The sequence below is a fragment of the Phyllobates terribilis genome, unplaced genomic scaffold, assembly GCF_046119375.1.
Source record: "Phyllobates terribilis strain yellow unplaced genomic scaffold, ASM4611937v1 Scaffold_1__5_contigs__length_1240528914, whole genome shotgun sequence".
NCBI classification, from domain to species: domain Eukaryota; kingdom Metazoa; phylum Chordata; class Amphibia; order Anura; family Dendrobatidae; genus Phyllobates; species Phyllobates terribilis.
The window spans coordinates 97,617,162-97,631,321 of NW_027362761.1; the positions used below are offsets into that span (position 1 = coordinate 97,617,162).

The 14,160-nt window shown below is 46.7% G+C and overlaps 1 protein-coding gene across 1 annotated transcript in view; it reads right to left on the bottom strand.

Moving 5' to 3' along the window:
- LOC141211698 (prostaglandin reductase 1-like) overlaps positions 1 to 14,160 on the bottom strand; it is a 112,450-nt gene that overhangs the window by 79,306 nt on the left and 18,984 nt on the right. Inside the window, exon 2 of the mRNA XM_073664848.1 lies at positions 12,379 to 12,496. Coding sequence (XP_073520949.1) covers positions 12,379 to 12,484 — 106 coding nt within the window. The 5' untranslated portion in view covers positions 12,485 to 12,496. The remainder of the gene's footprint in view (positions 1 to 12,378; positions 12,497 to 14,160) is intronic.

Sequence of the window (14,160 nt, forward strand, 5' to 3'; positions counted from 1 at the left end):
TGCTACAGGGGTATTGCACCTCAAGCCAGAGGTGTGGTATTCCACTCCCGGGTAAGGATGGAGTGTGGAACTGAGCTCAGTAGGCTGCATGCACTACATACATCCCATTTCCGGGGGACAGACCAATGGTACTCCCACTAGAGAAATGTGCAGGTACGACAGTGTCTGTCCCTGGCTGGAGTGGGAGGGGGGTGGAACATCCCAGTAGTGTAGGGGCAGATAGGGGGAACAGTCTGGGTAATGCTAGGAGCTCATTGGGTGCTGGTCACCTGAGCTCACACATAGAGGGAGTATATAAGGTGGGAACCATCTTAGAACAGGGTCTTTTGTAGAGAAGTCTTTGTGCAGAGTCAGAGGAAGAGAGCAGAGGAGAAGAGCAGCTCCAAGGCCAAGAGAGAGAGAGAGAGGAGAAAGAAGGACCCAGAGGGGGAGAAGAGAGAACTCCAAGAACCCAGGATTAGATCAGCGGGTGAAGAGTTGGCACAAGGGTACCGGATCCCAAGCTGGTGGAGGGCACTAATCCTCAGCCAGAGACCGGAGGTCGTGGGCAGGATCTGCCACGACCACCCACTAAATCCACCCGGAAGGCAGACCAGGAATAGGGTCAGGGAACCCAGAGACAAGGGTTTACCAACAAGAGGCCCGAGGGAGCCGGACTTAGGTGGATCCCTGGTGGGGAAGGCCAGAGAGAAGGAACGTCAGAAAGGGAGCTCAGGATCACGCTCCAGAATTACTTGGGAGTTGGCCGAGTCCAGGACCTGGTGGACGCAGCACGGCTCGGGCGGTCACTCAAGGCCGGAGTGACCAGAACAACAGCAGTAAGTAAAGACCCTGAACTGCACAGCCCGACTCTGAGTCTCATTACCATCCTCCCTGCACCTCCACAACCACCATCCTCTACACCTGACCCCCTGAGGCTATACCCCTCCCGTTGGGGGTTATACTATCTGAGCTGCACACACATCACCAGCCTCAGCGGACCCTGCTGCAGCGGCGGCCGTATTGACCGCAATTCAACGGGTGGCGTAGTCGACATAAAAGAACATCTAGTAACATCTATAAGGACTGCCACACACTGAGCTTGACACCCTGGGCACGGACCGGGTCACCGCCACTCGGAGACTACAACCCCCATCTGATCCGGCTCCGGGTATCCCCCAAACAACACTGGCCCAGGGGGCGCGTCACATGCTCTGAGTGCCTTTAGTGTTCTTGGCTTGTTAAGGGTACACCCGACCTTTCAAATGCTCCCAAAGGGAAAAAAAAACAAAAGCAATAACGAATTCTTTTCTCTTGATCGGGCCCCTTCAATTCCTGAATGACAGTGACTCTGTATGTGAAAACACGACCCTTCTAGAAGGGGGCTGGAGGCATGGGAACCTAGAAGGAAGCCCCACATGACCGGGATTGGCCAGGAGGGTGCAATTTTTAAATCCCAATGGTCGGGATTGGGTATAGGCTTGGAGGGGCTGGCATTTGGATGGGGGTGGGGTAAAGGGGGGGAGAGGTATAATAGGGAAAAGTGCGGGAAAACGGGCAGTCCAGGGAAGAAGTCATTGAGAGAAGTTCTGGAGCACTGATTAAAAAAAAAAAAAAAAAATTATTTTACCTTTCTAATTGCTGGGACACTCTTCTCGCTATTATGGAGTCTGTGGAGTCCCTTATCGCCAGGCTGAGGGAGACTGCCAGATCCAGGCAAGGAGGGTGGCTTGAGGCCCAGCTGGGCGGACTTCTGGGGAATGCCGGAGAGGAAGAATCCCCGTCGGGTTTGGGAAGAAGTGCCAGGAGGATGCGGCCCCCCGAGAGGCTTTCCCTGGAGATGGTTGGTAGGGGCAGCAGGCGCAGGCTGCGGAGCCCCTCAGGGGACCCTGTGTCCGGGGAGCAAGCCGGCGGAATCCCCTGCCGGCGTGCCCGCCGCGGCAGGAATCCGCCCAGCCGGTCTGCGGGCTCCCCCTGCATCGGGTCGCGGTCCGCGACTGAAGTTCCCCGGTCCGTCGTGGTGCGGCCTCCCCCGTCGGCGCGCCGCAGTACTAGAGCCCAGGCCGCGCCGGAAGCAAGGCCCGGGCCGCAGACGCGTCATCCGGGGGGCGGGGCCTCACCGGAAATGGGGACTACGTCACTTCCGGCCCCGGAGACAGACGAAAGGGACGCACAGCCAATGAGCGGCGGGCGCAGGGACACGCCCCCCGCTCCAAGATCCAGCGGCGATTCAAGACACCGGTTATTCAAAAGAAAAAAGGGCGGCAATCCTGCAGCGGGGAACGGAGGGAACACCAGCGCGGCAGGCACACCTGGCGACGTTCCTGTCGGGGTGCCTGCCAGACAGACCAGAGGGCGCAGACAGCAGCGGAGCTACACGGGCAGGCAGCAACAATTCCAGGACCTGCTGCCTGGCTCAAGTTTCTCCAGGGAGAGGGATGTAGCGGCGGGCAGCAGCACGGAGTTGCCTGGCAGTTATCCACGGACCAACACGGATCGGGCTGGTGAGTCCGGGTCTAAAAATCGCGGAGGTGCACGGTCGGCGGTGAGGACTGGAGGACGAACGGCGGGGAGGTTGGCACAGGCTCGGGTCCCCCCTGGTGACGAGGAGGCCAGGGGCGCGGGCCTTGAGCAGCAGGGGTCGGTCGGACTGGATTATGGAGAAGAACAAGACGAACCAAGGACTCATCAGGACTCGGGGAGTACGGCTGGCGGGGACACAGCACCTGCGCAGCTTCGTGAGTATGCGTCTATGTATGGTTTGTCGCCCACGGGGTCTGTAGCGGATGGGTTAGGTGATAGGCAGGTGTCTGGGCCCAGCAGGGAAAATGGTAGGGGAGGTAGTGGGTCAGATGTAAGCGGGTTTAGGGATTTGTTGGTTAGCATGTCGCGCATTCTGGTGAGAATAGACGGCAGGGGGGCCATTCAAAGGGGGTTGTCACCGGCGGGAGCTTGGCTACCTAGTCAACCAGCGTTGTTGCAGGTGGGGAGCGAGTCGGCCAGGTCGGCGGGGTGTACAGCTGGGACACCTTCTGGGGTGTCGGTGTGTGTGCAGACAGAAAAGGAAAATGCGAATAGTATAAAACTGGATGATAGGGCGAAAGGGGAGGTATACGTGTGCTTTGAGGGGCCATTGGGGGCGCATTTAAAAAAAGAGGTTAAAGAAAAAATTTGGCGGGACGAGTATGTCGAAATTTTTTCCCTTCTTCCGTTGGAAAAGTTTAACCTGGATAAGGGAAAAAGGGAAGACAGTAAAAAAGAGGAAGAAGAGAAGCATAGGTGGAGGTTGATTCCACAGACGTTTGTCAATTGGTTGCAAGCTTTTGCAATAATGGCTAGCGTTATTGGAGAAAAAGCTCCTGATAATTGTTCGGGTTTGTTTTGCTAACTTGATGCTATTGGGGAGGCTCATAGGACTTACGGGGGTCAGGCATGGTTACGATATGACGAGCAAATTCGGCAGAGGAAGGCAGTCCGCCCTGAGATCAGATGGGATCAAAAGGACATTGGTTTGTGGCTGAAGGTTATGGCCCCAGTGAGGTATGGGTAGTCCTTTCACGGGAGCAGCAGTAGTGGTAACCAATCAGCAGGACAATGGGGAGGTAACCAAGGGGCACAAAGCACTAAGAAGGAAGTGGGAACTTGCTGGCAATTTAATGACGGCCAATGCAAGTACGGGACCTCCTGTAAATTCAAACACGTGTGCTCCCATTGTAATGGAAGCTCACACGGAGCATCAAAATGCTTTAAGAAGGGTAAGGGAAAGCCGACAGTGGGTACCGGTCAAAGGGTTGACTCCGGTGAGGGTGCACGCGATGGCCCCCTTTCTAAGTAGGTATCCGGATCAGTCAAAGGCTAAGGTCATTTCGGATGGGTTTTTGGAAGGTTTTAGAATCCCTCCTCCTGAGCACGAGGTCCCCTTTTCACTAAAAAATTTGACGTCGGCTTCCCTTCATCCGGATGTGGTTAGCGTGAAGTTGGCTAAGGAGGTGGAATTGGGCAGGATGGCGGGACCGTTTCGGGTATTACCTAGCAGCAGGGTGATTATCTCGCCACTGGGGGTTGTGCCCAAAAAAGAGCTGAATAAGTTTCGTTTGATTCAGCATTTGTCGTACCCGAAGGGGCTCTCGGTGAATGATGGCATTGCACAGGAATTATGTTCAGTTGAATATACATCATTTGATGCGGCGGTGCGATGGGTACGGCGATATGGGTCAGGATCGTTGCTAGCCAAGACGGATATCGAGTCGGCTTTTCGGTTGCTGCCAGTTCACCCGGATAGCATCCCGTTGTTAGGTTGTTTTTGGAATGGGGCATATTACATGGATAGGTGTTTGCCAATGGGTTGTGCAATTTCGTGTTCTTTGTTTGAAACGTTTAGTACCTTTTTGGAATGGGTGGTGAAGGACCTGGCATCAGTTAATTCAGTCATTCATTATTTGGATGATTTTTTGTTTATAGGCCCTCCGCAATCGTTATTGTGTAGGAATTTGTTAGGTACTATGGTGTGGGTAGCGGAGCATTTTGGCGTACCATTGGCAAAAGAAAAGACGGAAGGCCCTTGCACAATCCTAAGTTTTTTGGGCATTGTTATTGATACAGAAAGGATGGAGTGCCGGTTACCTGAAGATAAATTGTGTCTGCTCAAGCAGGAGGTCGATAGAGTCGGGAGGTTGCGCAAGGTGACCCTGAGGGAGCTACAATCGCTGTTGGGGCGCTTAAATTTTGCATGCAGGATTATGCCAATGGGCAGAATTTTTTGTCGCAGGTTGTCAGGCGCCACAGCAGGAGTGCGTGGGGCTCATCATTTTATCCGCCTAAATAAGGAACACAAGGAGGACCTGAGGGTTTGGAAGTTGTTTTTGGAAAGCTATAATGGCAGGTCATTAATCCAGTAGGAGTTTGTAAGCAGTTTTGATTGTGAGATTTTTACAGATGCTGCGGGAGGTGCTGGATACGGGGCCTACTGGAAAGGGCGGTGGAGTGTTGGGGCATGGCCGATTGGGTGGACGGAGAGGGGACTTACGAGGAACCTGGCGTTTTTGGAATTGTTCCCTATTGTTGTTGCGGTTACTATTTGGGGGGAGTGTTTTGCCAACAGGAGAATTCGGTTTCATTGCGATAACATGGGAGTGGTGTCTGTCATCAACAGCTTGTCGGCCTCGTCCCCACCGGTTATTAGGCTGCTCAGGGAACTAGTTCTTTGTTGTCTCAATTTGAACGCTTGGATTACAGCGGTACATGTTCCAGGTGTACAAAATTCTATAGCAGATGCCTTATCTCGTTTTCAGTGGGACCGTTTTCGGGCGCTAGCACCAGAGGCAGGGGACGTGGGTCAAGAATGCCCTTCGCATTTGTGGCAACTGGTCATGGAGGAGCCGGACGGTTAATAAGGGAGTCCATTACGAGGCAGACCTGGGCATCATACGAGGCATCGTGGCGAGTATGGCAAAGTTGGATTCTGGAGTGGGGTGTGGTGGAAGGTGAAGGAGATAGAGAGATGGCGGTGTTGTTTCTTGTGGGAAGGGCAGCAGAGATTGGATGGTCTGTGTCAAAAGTTGGTAAATTTGTTGCAGGATTGGCATTCGGTTTTAGATTACAGGGGTTAAAAGATGTTACAAAATCGTTTTTAGTGAAGCAAGCACTTAGGGGCTTTAGGAGAGGAAGTAAAGTGTTAGATAAACGAAGACCGGTGACTTTTAGTATTTTAGAGCGGTTGGGTTTAGTGTTGGATAAGATTTGTTGTTCAGTTTTTGAAGCCACACTGTTTAGATTGGCTTTTTCATTGGCGTTCTTTGGCGCACTAAGATTAGGTGAGTTGGTGGCACCAAGTAGGAATAAGGTTGGGGGTTTGTTTGCTGAGGATGTGAGCGGTCGGAAAGGGGGCATCGAATTTTGGATTAGGAGGGCGAAGATGGATCAATTGGACAGAGGCAAGCTAGTGGTATTGGGTGAGGTTAATGGATCTTTTATTTGTCCTAGGAGATGTTTAATGGCTTACTGGCAGGTTTGGTCGGGACGTAAGGGCCCATTATTGTGTCATAAAAACGGAGAGTTTTTGTCACGTTTTCAATTTATTGCGGTATTTAAAAAAGGGATCCGGGAGTTGTGCCTTAGTTCCGAGGTGTACGGGTCGCATTCTTTCAGAATCGGTGCGGCGTCAGAAGCAGACGGTTTGGGTTTAGGAAAGGATGTGATAAAACGCATCGGGAGGTGAAGTTCAGATCGTTATCTGTCATATGTACGGCATTAGGTATGCGGAATGGTGGTTTTTATTTTGTCCAGAAGTGAATACCCCCTTTTTGGTTGTCTTATTGCAGGTGACGTCCCGTTATTAGTCTGGATTCTTGGACACTCTTTCGTTCATTGGGGGGCGCTGCGGGCGGATGTGAGGCCAAACGGTAGGCAACTGGGTTTTAGCAGAGAGCAAGTGGTGGTCCGGTGGCTGGGTTTTAGAGGGATGGTATGGAGAAGGGTGCTGCCTGAATTCCATAAGGCGGCTCGTTTGGACCAGGCGCCGGACATTTTGGTGGTGCATATGGGGGGGAATGATTTGGGGGTTCGGCCAGTTAGGGAATTGATGAGGGATATTTGAATTGATTTTTTAAGGTTATGGACATCTTTTCCTGGGGTGTTGACGGTTTGGTCTGACATTGTGCCGAGAAAAAATTGGAGGGAGGCCAGATCAGTGAAGGGCATTAATAGGGCACGAGTAAAGTTGAATAGAGCCATAGCAGCTTTTGTTGGTAGAAATGGGGGTGTAAGTGTTCGGCATCTTGATCTTGAGGCAGGGGTTGGTGATTTTTGGGCAAAGGATGGGGTGCACCTGAACGATATTGGGATTGATTTATGGGCATTATCTATACAGGAGGGGATTGAGAGGGCTTTGGCAGTGTTGGGGCGCTCACGAGCCTGAGGTGGTCAGGGCTGTTCGTTTGTGGCGGGGGGTGGGGTTCTTGGAGTTGGCACAGAAGTGTCGGTGGGAAAGTTATTGGAAATTTACAGGCAGTGGCTTGATTAACCGGGGTGATCTGGCATTTGGTTTTTGGGGCTCTGGACGGGGTTTTACCCTGGGAGCTTTTTGGTGCCCTTGAGCTGGTGATGGACGGCTGAGGGTAATACGGTGGTTCGATTTCGGTTTAGTTATGCCAGATCTAATGTTTAACTCCAAGAACCCTCCCTTCTTATTTATTTGAATAATAATGTTTATATGTTAATGTTGTTTGTTAATAAAATGGCCGCTGTGGCCAAATTTATCCAAAGAAATTACAGGTGCAGTGTTTTTATTTGTTAAGGTACTTGAGGTCGGTAAGATGGGGAGGGGTCTTACAGAACTATGGAACCCGGGTTGGCCGTACACGGTCATGACATGTAGAATACAACTTGCCTGTCTCCTGGTAAAGCCTGTGCAACAATTTACATGGAGATGCCAGAAGTCGCAGTTTCACATCTTAAGTTGTTTCCTCAGACATTTTCGGACGTCCTCCATCATGCCTATCCAGTAGTGTTGCTGTATGTTCCAGCTTATTCACCAATGAGAGAATACATGATTTGGTTGGTGGATTTCAACCTCCAAACTTCTTTAAAAACGCACTTTGGCACTTCTTAACCCCTTTCTGACATGGTCAGTATTAGTACATCCCTGTGCCTATTGAACCAGGTACGTACTATTAAGCTGTGCGGGGCGATTGCCACTGGGTGTCAGCTGATTTTCACAGCTGACACCTGATACTGTGCGCCAGAAGTGGTCCCGCACCTCCTAGCACATTAACCCCAGGAAATGCTACGATCAGAGGCAATCACAGCATTTCCGGGGCAGACAGCGGTAAGAGCGCCCCTCTTAACTTGTATCCGGGGGTCCCGTGCTGTGTGCGCTGGGCCCCGATCGTTGCAATGTTGACCCGACGTAGTCATGACGACATCCGGGTCACCAGGCATCAGCAAGTTCGTGCACTGAGCATGATCTACCTAACTTGTGTCTGCAGGGGCTGACAGCCTGCATAGCATAAGGATGCTGCTGCATTACTATGCTATACAAGAAATCAGCTTGCAAAAAATGAAAGTCCCATAGTGGGACAAACTGTAAAAGTAAAAAATAAATAAATAAAAAAACAAAAACAAACGATGCTTTATCATACCGCCGAAGAAAAAAATGGAATGAAACGCGATCAAAGAGACGAGTGTAAATATAAATGGTACCACTGAAAACGTCATCTTGTCCTGCAAAAAACAAGCCGCCATACAGCTCCATCAGCCAAAAAATAAAAAAAAAAGTTAGTTATTAGAATAAAAGTGATACAAAAAAGTTTTCTATAAAATAGTTTATCGTATAAAAAGTGCCAAAACATGAAAAAAAAAAAAAAAAAAAGAGATATATATATATATATATATATATATATATATATATATATATATATATTAATGTGGTATCGCTGTAAACGTACTGACCCGAAGAATAAAGCTGCCTTACCAATTTTACCACAAGCGGAAAGGCATAAAAAAAAAATAAACATTTTTAGTGTGCGACAGCTGGCAAACAAAAACTCAATATGAATCTGGTATCGCACCGAAGAAAAAAAGTCATCTAATCACTTATACTGCATGAGGAACAGCGTCAAACTCTAGGGTTAGGGTTGGGATTTTTTTTTTTTTTGGGGGGGGTCTGTCACTGGCGCATACCCAAGTACCCAATGCAAACGCAAAGCACTTGCGAGCACTTGCGCTCAAGACTAATGACAGCGTATTCAATATAATGACCTAATGGTATCAAATTCTGAGTCGTACCTCTGGGTTCAAAATATTCACTCGACCCCTTAATAAAATCCTTAATCCTTGAGGGGTGTAGCTTCCAAAAGGGGATCACTTGTCGGGTGTTTCCACTGTGTAGGCACATCAGGGGCTCTCCAAATGCGACATGGCATCCGCTCTCGATTCCAGCCAATTTTGCGTTCAAAAAGTCAGTGCTCCTTCCCTTCTGAACCCTGCCGTGTGCCCAAACAGTGAATTTTCCCCACATATGAGGTATCGGCGTACCGGAGATATTGCACAACAGTTTGTGGTCCATTTTCTCCTCTTACCCTTGTGAAAAAAAAAAAATTGGGGGCTAAATGAATTTTGTAGGGAAAGTTTGCTTTTTTATTTTCACAGCTCTACATTATAAAATTCTGTGAGACACCTGGGGGGGTTCAAGGTGCTCACCACATATCTAGACAAGTTCCCTGAGGGGTCTAGTTTCCAAAATTGTGTCACTTGTGGGGGGTTTCCCCTGTTTAGGCACATCAGGGGCTTCTCAGATGCGACATGACGTCCGCTAATTATTCAAGCAAATTTTACATTCAAAAAGTCAAATGGCGCTCCTTCCCTGCTGTGCACCCAAACAGTGGTTTTCCCCCACATATGGGGTATTGGCAGGCTCAGGAAAAATTGCACAACAAATTTTGGGGTCCATTTTTTCCTGTTACCCTTGCAAAAAAAAATATTGGATCTAAAGTAACATTTTTGTGAAAAAAGTTAAATGTTCATAGTTTTCTTCCACATTCCAAAAATTCCTGTGAAGAACCTGAGGGGTTAATAAACTTCTTGAATTTGGTTTTGAACATCTTGATGGGTGCAGTTTTTAGAATGGTGTCACTTTTGGGTATTTGCTGTCATATAGATGCCTCAAGAGTGACTTCAAATGTGGTATATACACACACACACACACACACACACACACACACACACACACACACTGTATATATATATAATAAAGATGTTTCCAAAATTGTGCTGATGTAAAGTAGGGTTTTAGGAAACACTAAAAGAAGTCAAGATAAAAAAATGTGGTACTCAGTAAGGGTCATTTTTTTCAGACCAAGCAGAGGGAAAAAATTATGGAATCACTCAATTCTGAGGAAAAAATTATGGAATCATGAAAAACAAACACACGAAAGAACACTCCAATAAATCACTAGTATTTTGTTGTGCCACCTCTGGCTTTAATAACAGCTTGCAATCTCTGAGGCATAGACTTAATGAGTGACAAACAGTACTCTTCATCAATCTGGCTCCAACTTTCTCTGATTGCTGTTGCCAGATCAGCTTTGCAGGTTGGAGCCTTGTCATGGACCATTTTCTTCAACATCCACCAAAGATTTTCAATTGGATTGAGATCCAGACTATTTGCAGGCCATGACATTGACCTTATGTGTCTTTCTTCAAGAAATGTTTTCACAGTTTTTGCTCTATGGCAGGATGCATTATCATCTTGAAAAATGATGTCATCATCCCCAAGCATCCTTTCAATTGATGGGATAAGAAAACTGTCCAAAATATCAATGTAAACTTGGGCATTTATTGAAGATGTAATGACAGCCATCTCTCCAGTGCCTTTACCTGACATGCAGCCCCATATCATCAATGACTGTGGAAATTTGCATGTTCTCTTCATGCAGTCATCTTTATAAATCTCTTTGGAATGGCACCAAACAAAAGTTCCAGCATCATCACCTTGCCCAATGCAGATTCGCGATTCATCACTGAATATGACTTTCATCCAGTCATCCATAGTTCACGATTGCTTTTCCTTAGCCCATTGTAACTTTGTTTTTTTCTGCTTAGGTGTTAATGATGGCTTATGTTTAGCTTTTCTGTATGTAAATCCCATTTCCTTTAGGCGGATTCTTACAGTTTGGTCACAGACATTGACTCCAGTTTCCTCCCATTCGTTCCTCATTTGTTTTGTTGTGCTTTTCCTATTTTGGAGACATATTGCTTTAAGTTTCCGGTCTTGACGCTTTGATGTCTTCCTTGGTCTACCAGTATGTTTGCCTTTAACAACCGTCCCATGTTGTTTGTATTTGGTCCAGATTTTAGACACCGCTTACTGTGAACAACCAACATCTCTTGCAACATTGCGTGATGATTTACCTTTTAAGAGTTTGATAATCCTCTCCTTTGTTTCAATTGACATCTCTCATGTTGGAGCCATTATTCATGTCAGTCCACTTGGTGCAACAGCTCTCCAAGGTGTGATCACTCCTAACGCAGGTGTTAGTTTTGGAAATGAAAATGTACAGGGTGAGTCCATAATTTTTTCCTCAGAATTGAGTGATTCCATAATTTTTTTCCTCTGCTTGGTCTGAATAAAATTACCCTTACTGAGTACCACATTTTTAATCTTGATTTCTTTTAGTGTTTCTTAAAACCCTAAAGTTGCCATTTGAAATGACTTTAGTTTTGTGCCATGTCTGTGATCTGCTTTTTTTCAACAACATTAAACAACTGAATGAACATCCTCCGAGCCTGGTGATTCCATAATTTTTGCCAGGGGTTGTAGGAATAGTTATTAACCATTTTGTGTGATATCTCTGATTTAAGGACAAGAAAAGTCAAATTTTGAAAATTGCAAAATATTCAAATTTCCAATTTTTTTCACAAATAAACGCAAGTCATATCGAAGAAATGTTACCACTATCATGAAGTACAATATGTCATGAAAAACCAGTCTCAGAATCAGTGGGATCCGTTGAAGCATTATTACTTATTATCTAATAAAGTGACAGTGGTCAGAATTGCAAAAATTGGCCTGCTCATTAATGTGCAAGCCACAATCGGGGATAAAGGACTCAGTTTTCCAAAAAAATTTCACAATGAAAACACCTCCTCCAGACTATCTGTACATTGCTAAATTAAGAACAAATTCGGCAGGAGTGAAACGCAAGCGCCACACATAAGCTACACAGAAAGTCTATCTCGTAATGAGACAGCCAGTGGGGCAAAAAATTGGCAAGACCACTCAGCGCGAGGATGTTTCACGTCGCTGAGGTTCATTGCACTCACTTCTCATGAGCCAAAGTATGTACAATCCAAATTTCAGTAGGGTCAACAGTCTTTTACAAGTTTCGGCAATTTTTCACAGGTAAAGTATCGAGGGAATCACCCTGTACACTGCCAATAATCTGGGAACAAAGATCAAGCAAACTAATCAAAGGGAGGCTCGGTTCCTGCTGACTTCTCCACCCTGACTCTGATTGACTGTCAGGTATCTACCTATTATCCGATAGCAGCTTTTAAAAAGGGAACCCATATGAGCCAACTCATTTTACTGCAATTAAAGGCAAGTGCTGGCTGTATAACACAACCGGCACTTGTTGCAGGCTCAGCATCTAAGACCCATCTATACATTTTCATCACATGTCAGGATGGGATTAATGGATAGATTATGACAAATCCATAAATTGGATGTCATTATAGCTTGTGATAAATGCAACAGAGCTTCCATTTAACATATGTCGGGAGCTTTTAAAGGGCGTATGTGTTATGTCATGTTCAAATTGTGTTTAAGTGTATGATATCCAAGAAATCCTATATGGAGCACTCTCCTGGATAACTATTTTATATAAAATTTGGTTACATTACCTCCATCTTGCAATGGTGGCAGCTCTTTTTCTATAAGCTTGAAATCCTCAGGCTTTGGTGCACCATCAAAGTGCTTCACCATTGTCCAGGACTTGGATACAACCATTTTAATATTAACCTGTAAAAAAAAAAAAAAAAAGAACACACACCACCTTCAAGTTTACTGAAATTGCTAAAAACTGGGACTTTGTATAAAAGTACTAGTCAAAAAATGGAACAACTGTTGTATCAGGAGAGGGGGAAAAGAAAAGGTTTGAAGACAAGTCTGCAAGCTTCAGGTTTCTTATTCAAGGTTGCTTCATTGTACTGTGCATGCCGAGCACATCAAATTCCTTCTCAACCACATTGGTAGGGGTACGCCTATTACGAAGACAACATCCGAGAGAGCAACGGCCTTTCTCGATTACATGAGTTTGTGTGGTCTCTGTGATACGTTCTAATTCACGTTAAACAAATTTTTGTGAATAAAGAAAGTCTTGCAGCAAGAAATTAATATCCCCCCCCCCCACCCAGAGGGCAGAGCTAAGGATGATGGTGGTTATTTTACAGCTTACTTTAACCCCTTTCTGACATGATGCATAATATGTCCCTGTGCCCTGGGCCTTATAGACCAGGTACATATTAAGCCTCATGGATCGCACCCGCACAGCCTCTGATCGCCACCAGGTGTCAGCTGATTCTGACAGTTGACACCCGGCAGTCAGTGCCAGGAGTGGTGCCCGCTTGTTGCCATGGTGTCCCAATTTCCCTCAACTGTACCACGGTGACCCTGGGTCACCAGGCTCTAGCAAGATAGATTGATCATGCACAGCGCATGATTAAACCATCTTGTGTCTGCAAGGCTGAAAAGTGATAAGGTATAGCAGTGAGCCGGCACTGCTATACCTTATACAGGTGCATCTCACTAAGTTAGAAGATCATCAAAAAGTTAATTTCAGTTCAATACAAAAAGTGAAAATCATTATATAGAGTCATTACAAACAGTGATCTATTTCAAGTGTTTATTTCTATTAATGTTGATGATTATGACTTACAGCCAATGAAAACACAAAAGTCTTATCTCAGTAAATTAGAATAATTAACAAAAAAAAACACCTGCAAAGGCTTCCTAAGCATTTACAAAAGGTCCCTTAGTCTGTTTCAGTAGGCTCCACAATCATGGGGGAAGACTGCTGACTTGACAGATGTCCAGAAGGCAGTCATTGACACACTCCACAAGATCCCAGAGTTCCAATTTTCATTTGGAAATCAAGGTCCCAGAGTCTGGAGGAAGAGTGGAGAGGCACACAATCCAAGCTGCTTGAGGTCTAATGTGACGTTTCCACAATCAGCGATGGTTTGGGAAGCCATGTCATCTACTGGTGTAGGTCCACTGTGTTTTATCAAGACCAAAGTCAGCGCAGCCATCTACAAGGAAGAAAAGAAGACCCACTCTCCCTAGCCCCGCAAGCTTGACTCTGATCTGTCCTTCAAATGTCAGATCCAAGCCCTTTCCACATGCTGCGGACTCCAACTCCAAAGTATCTCGAGGATCCACACATTCCTCAACCATGAATGTAGAAAATTACCACTGCACGCCCTCATCTCCCGCCTGGACTACTACAAGCTCCTGCTCTGTGGCCTCCCTTCTACTACTCTCGCACCCCTCCAATCTATCCTATACTGTGCTGGCCGATTAATCCACCGGTCACCCCGCTATAGCCAGGCTTCTCCCCTCTGTCAATCCCTTCGCCGGCTCCCTGTTGCCCAGAGACTCCAGTTGAAAAGCCTAACTTTGGCATA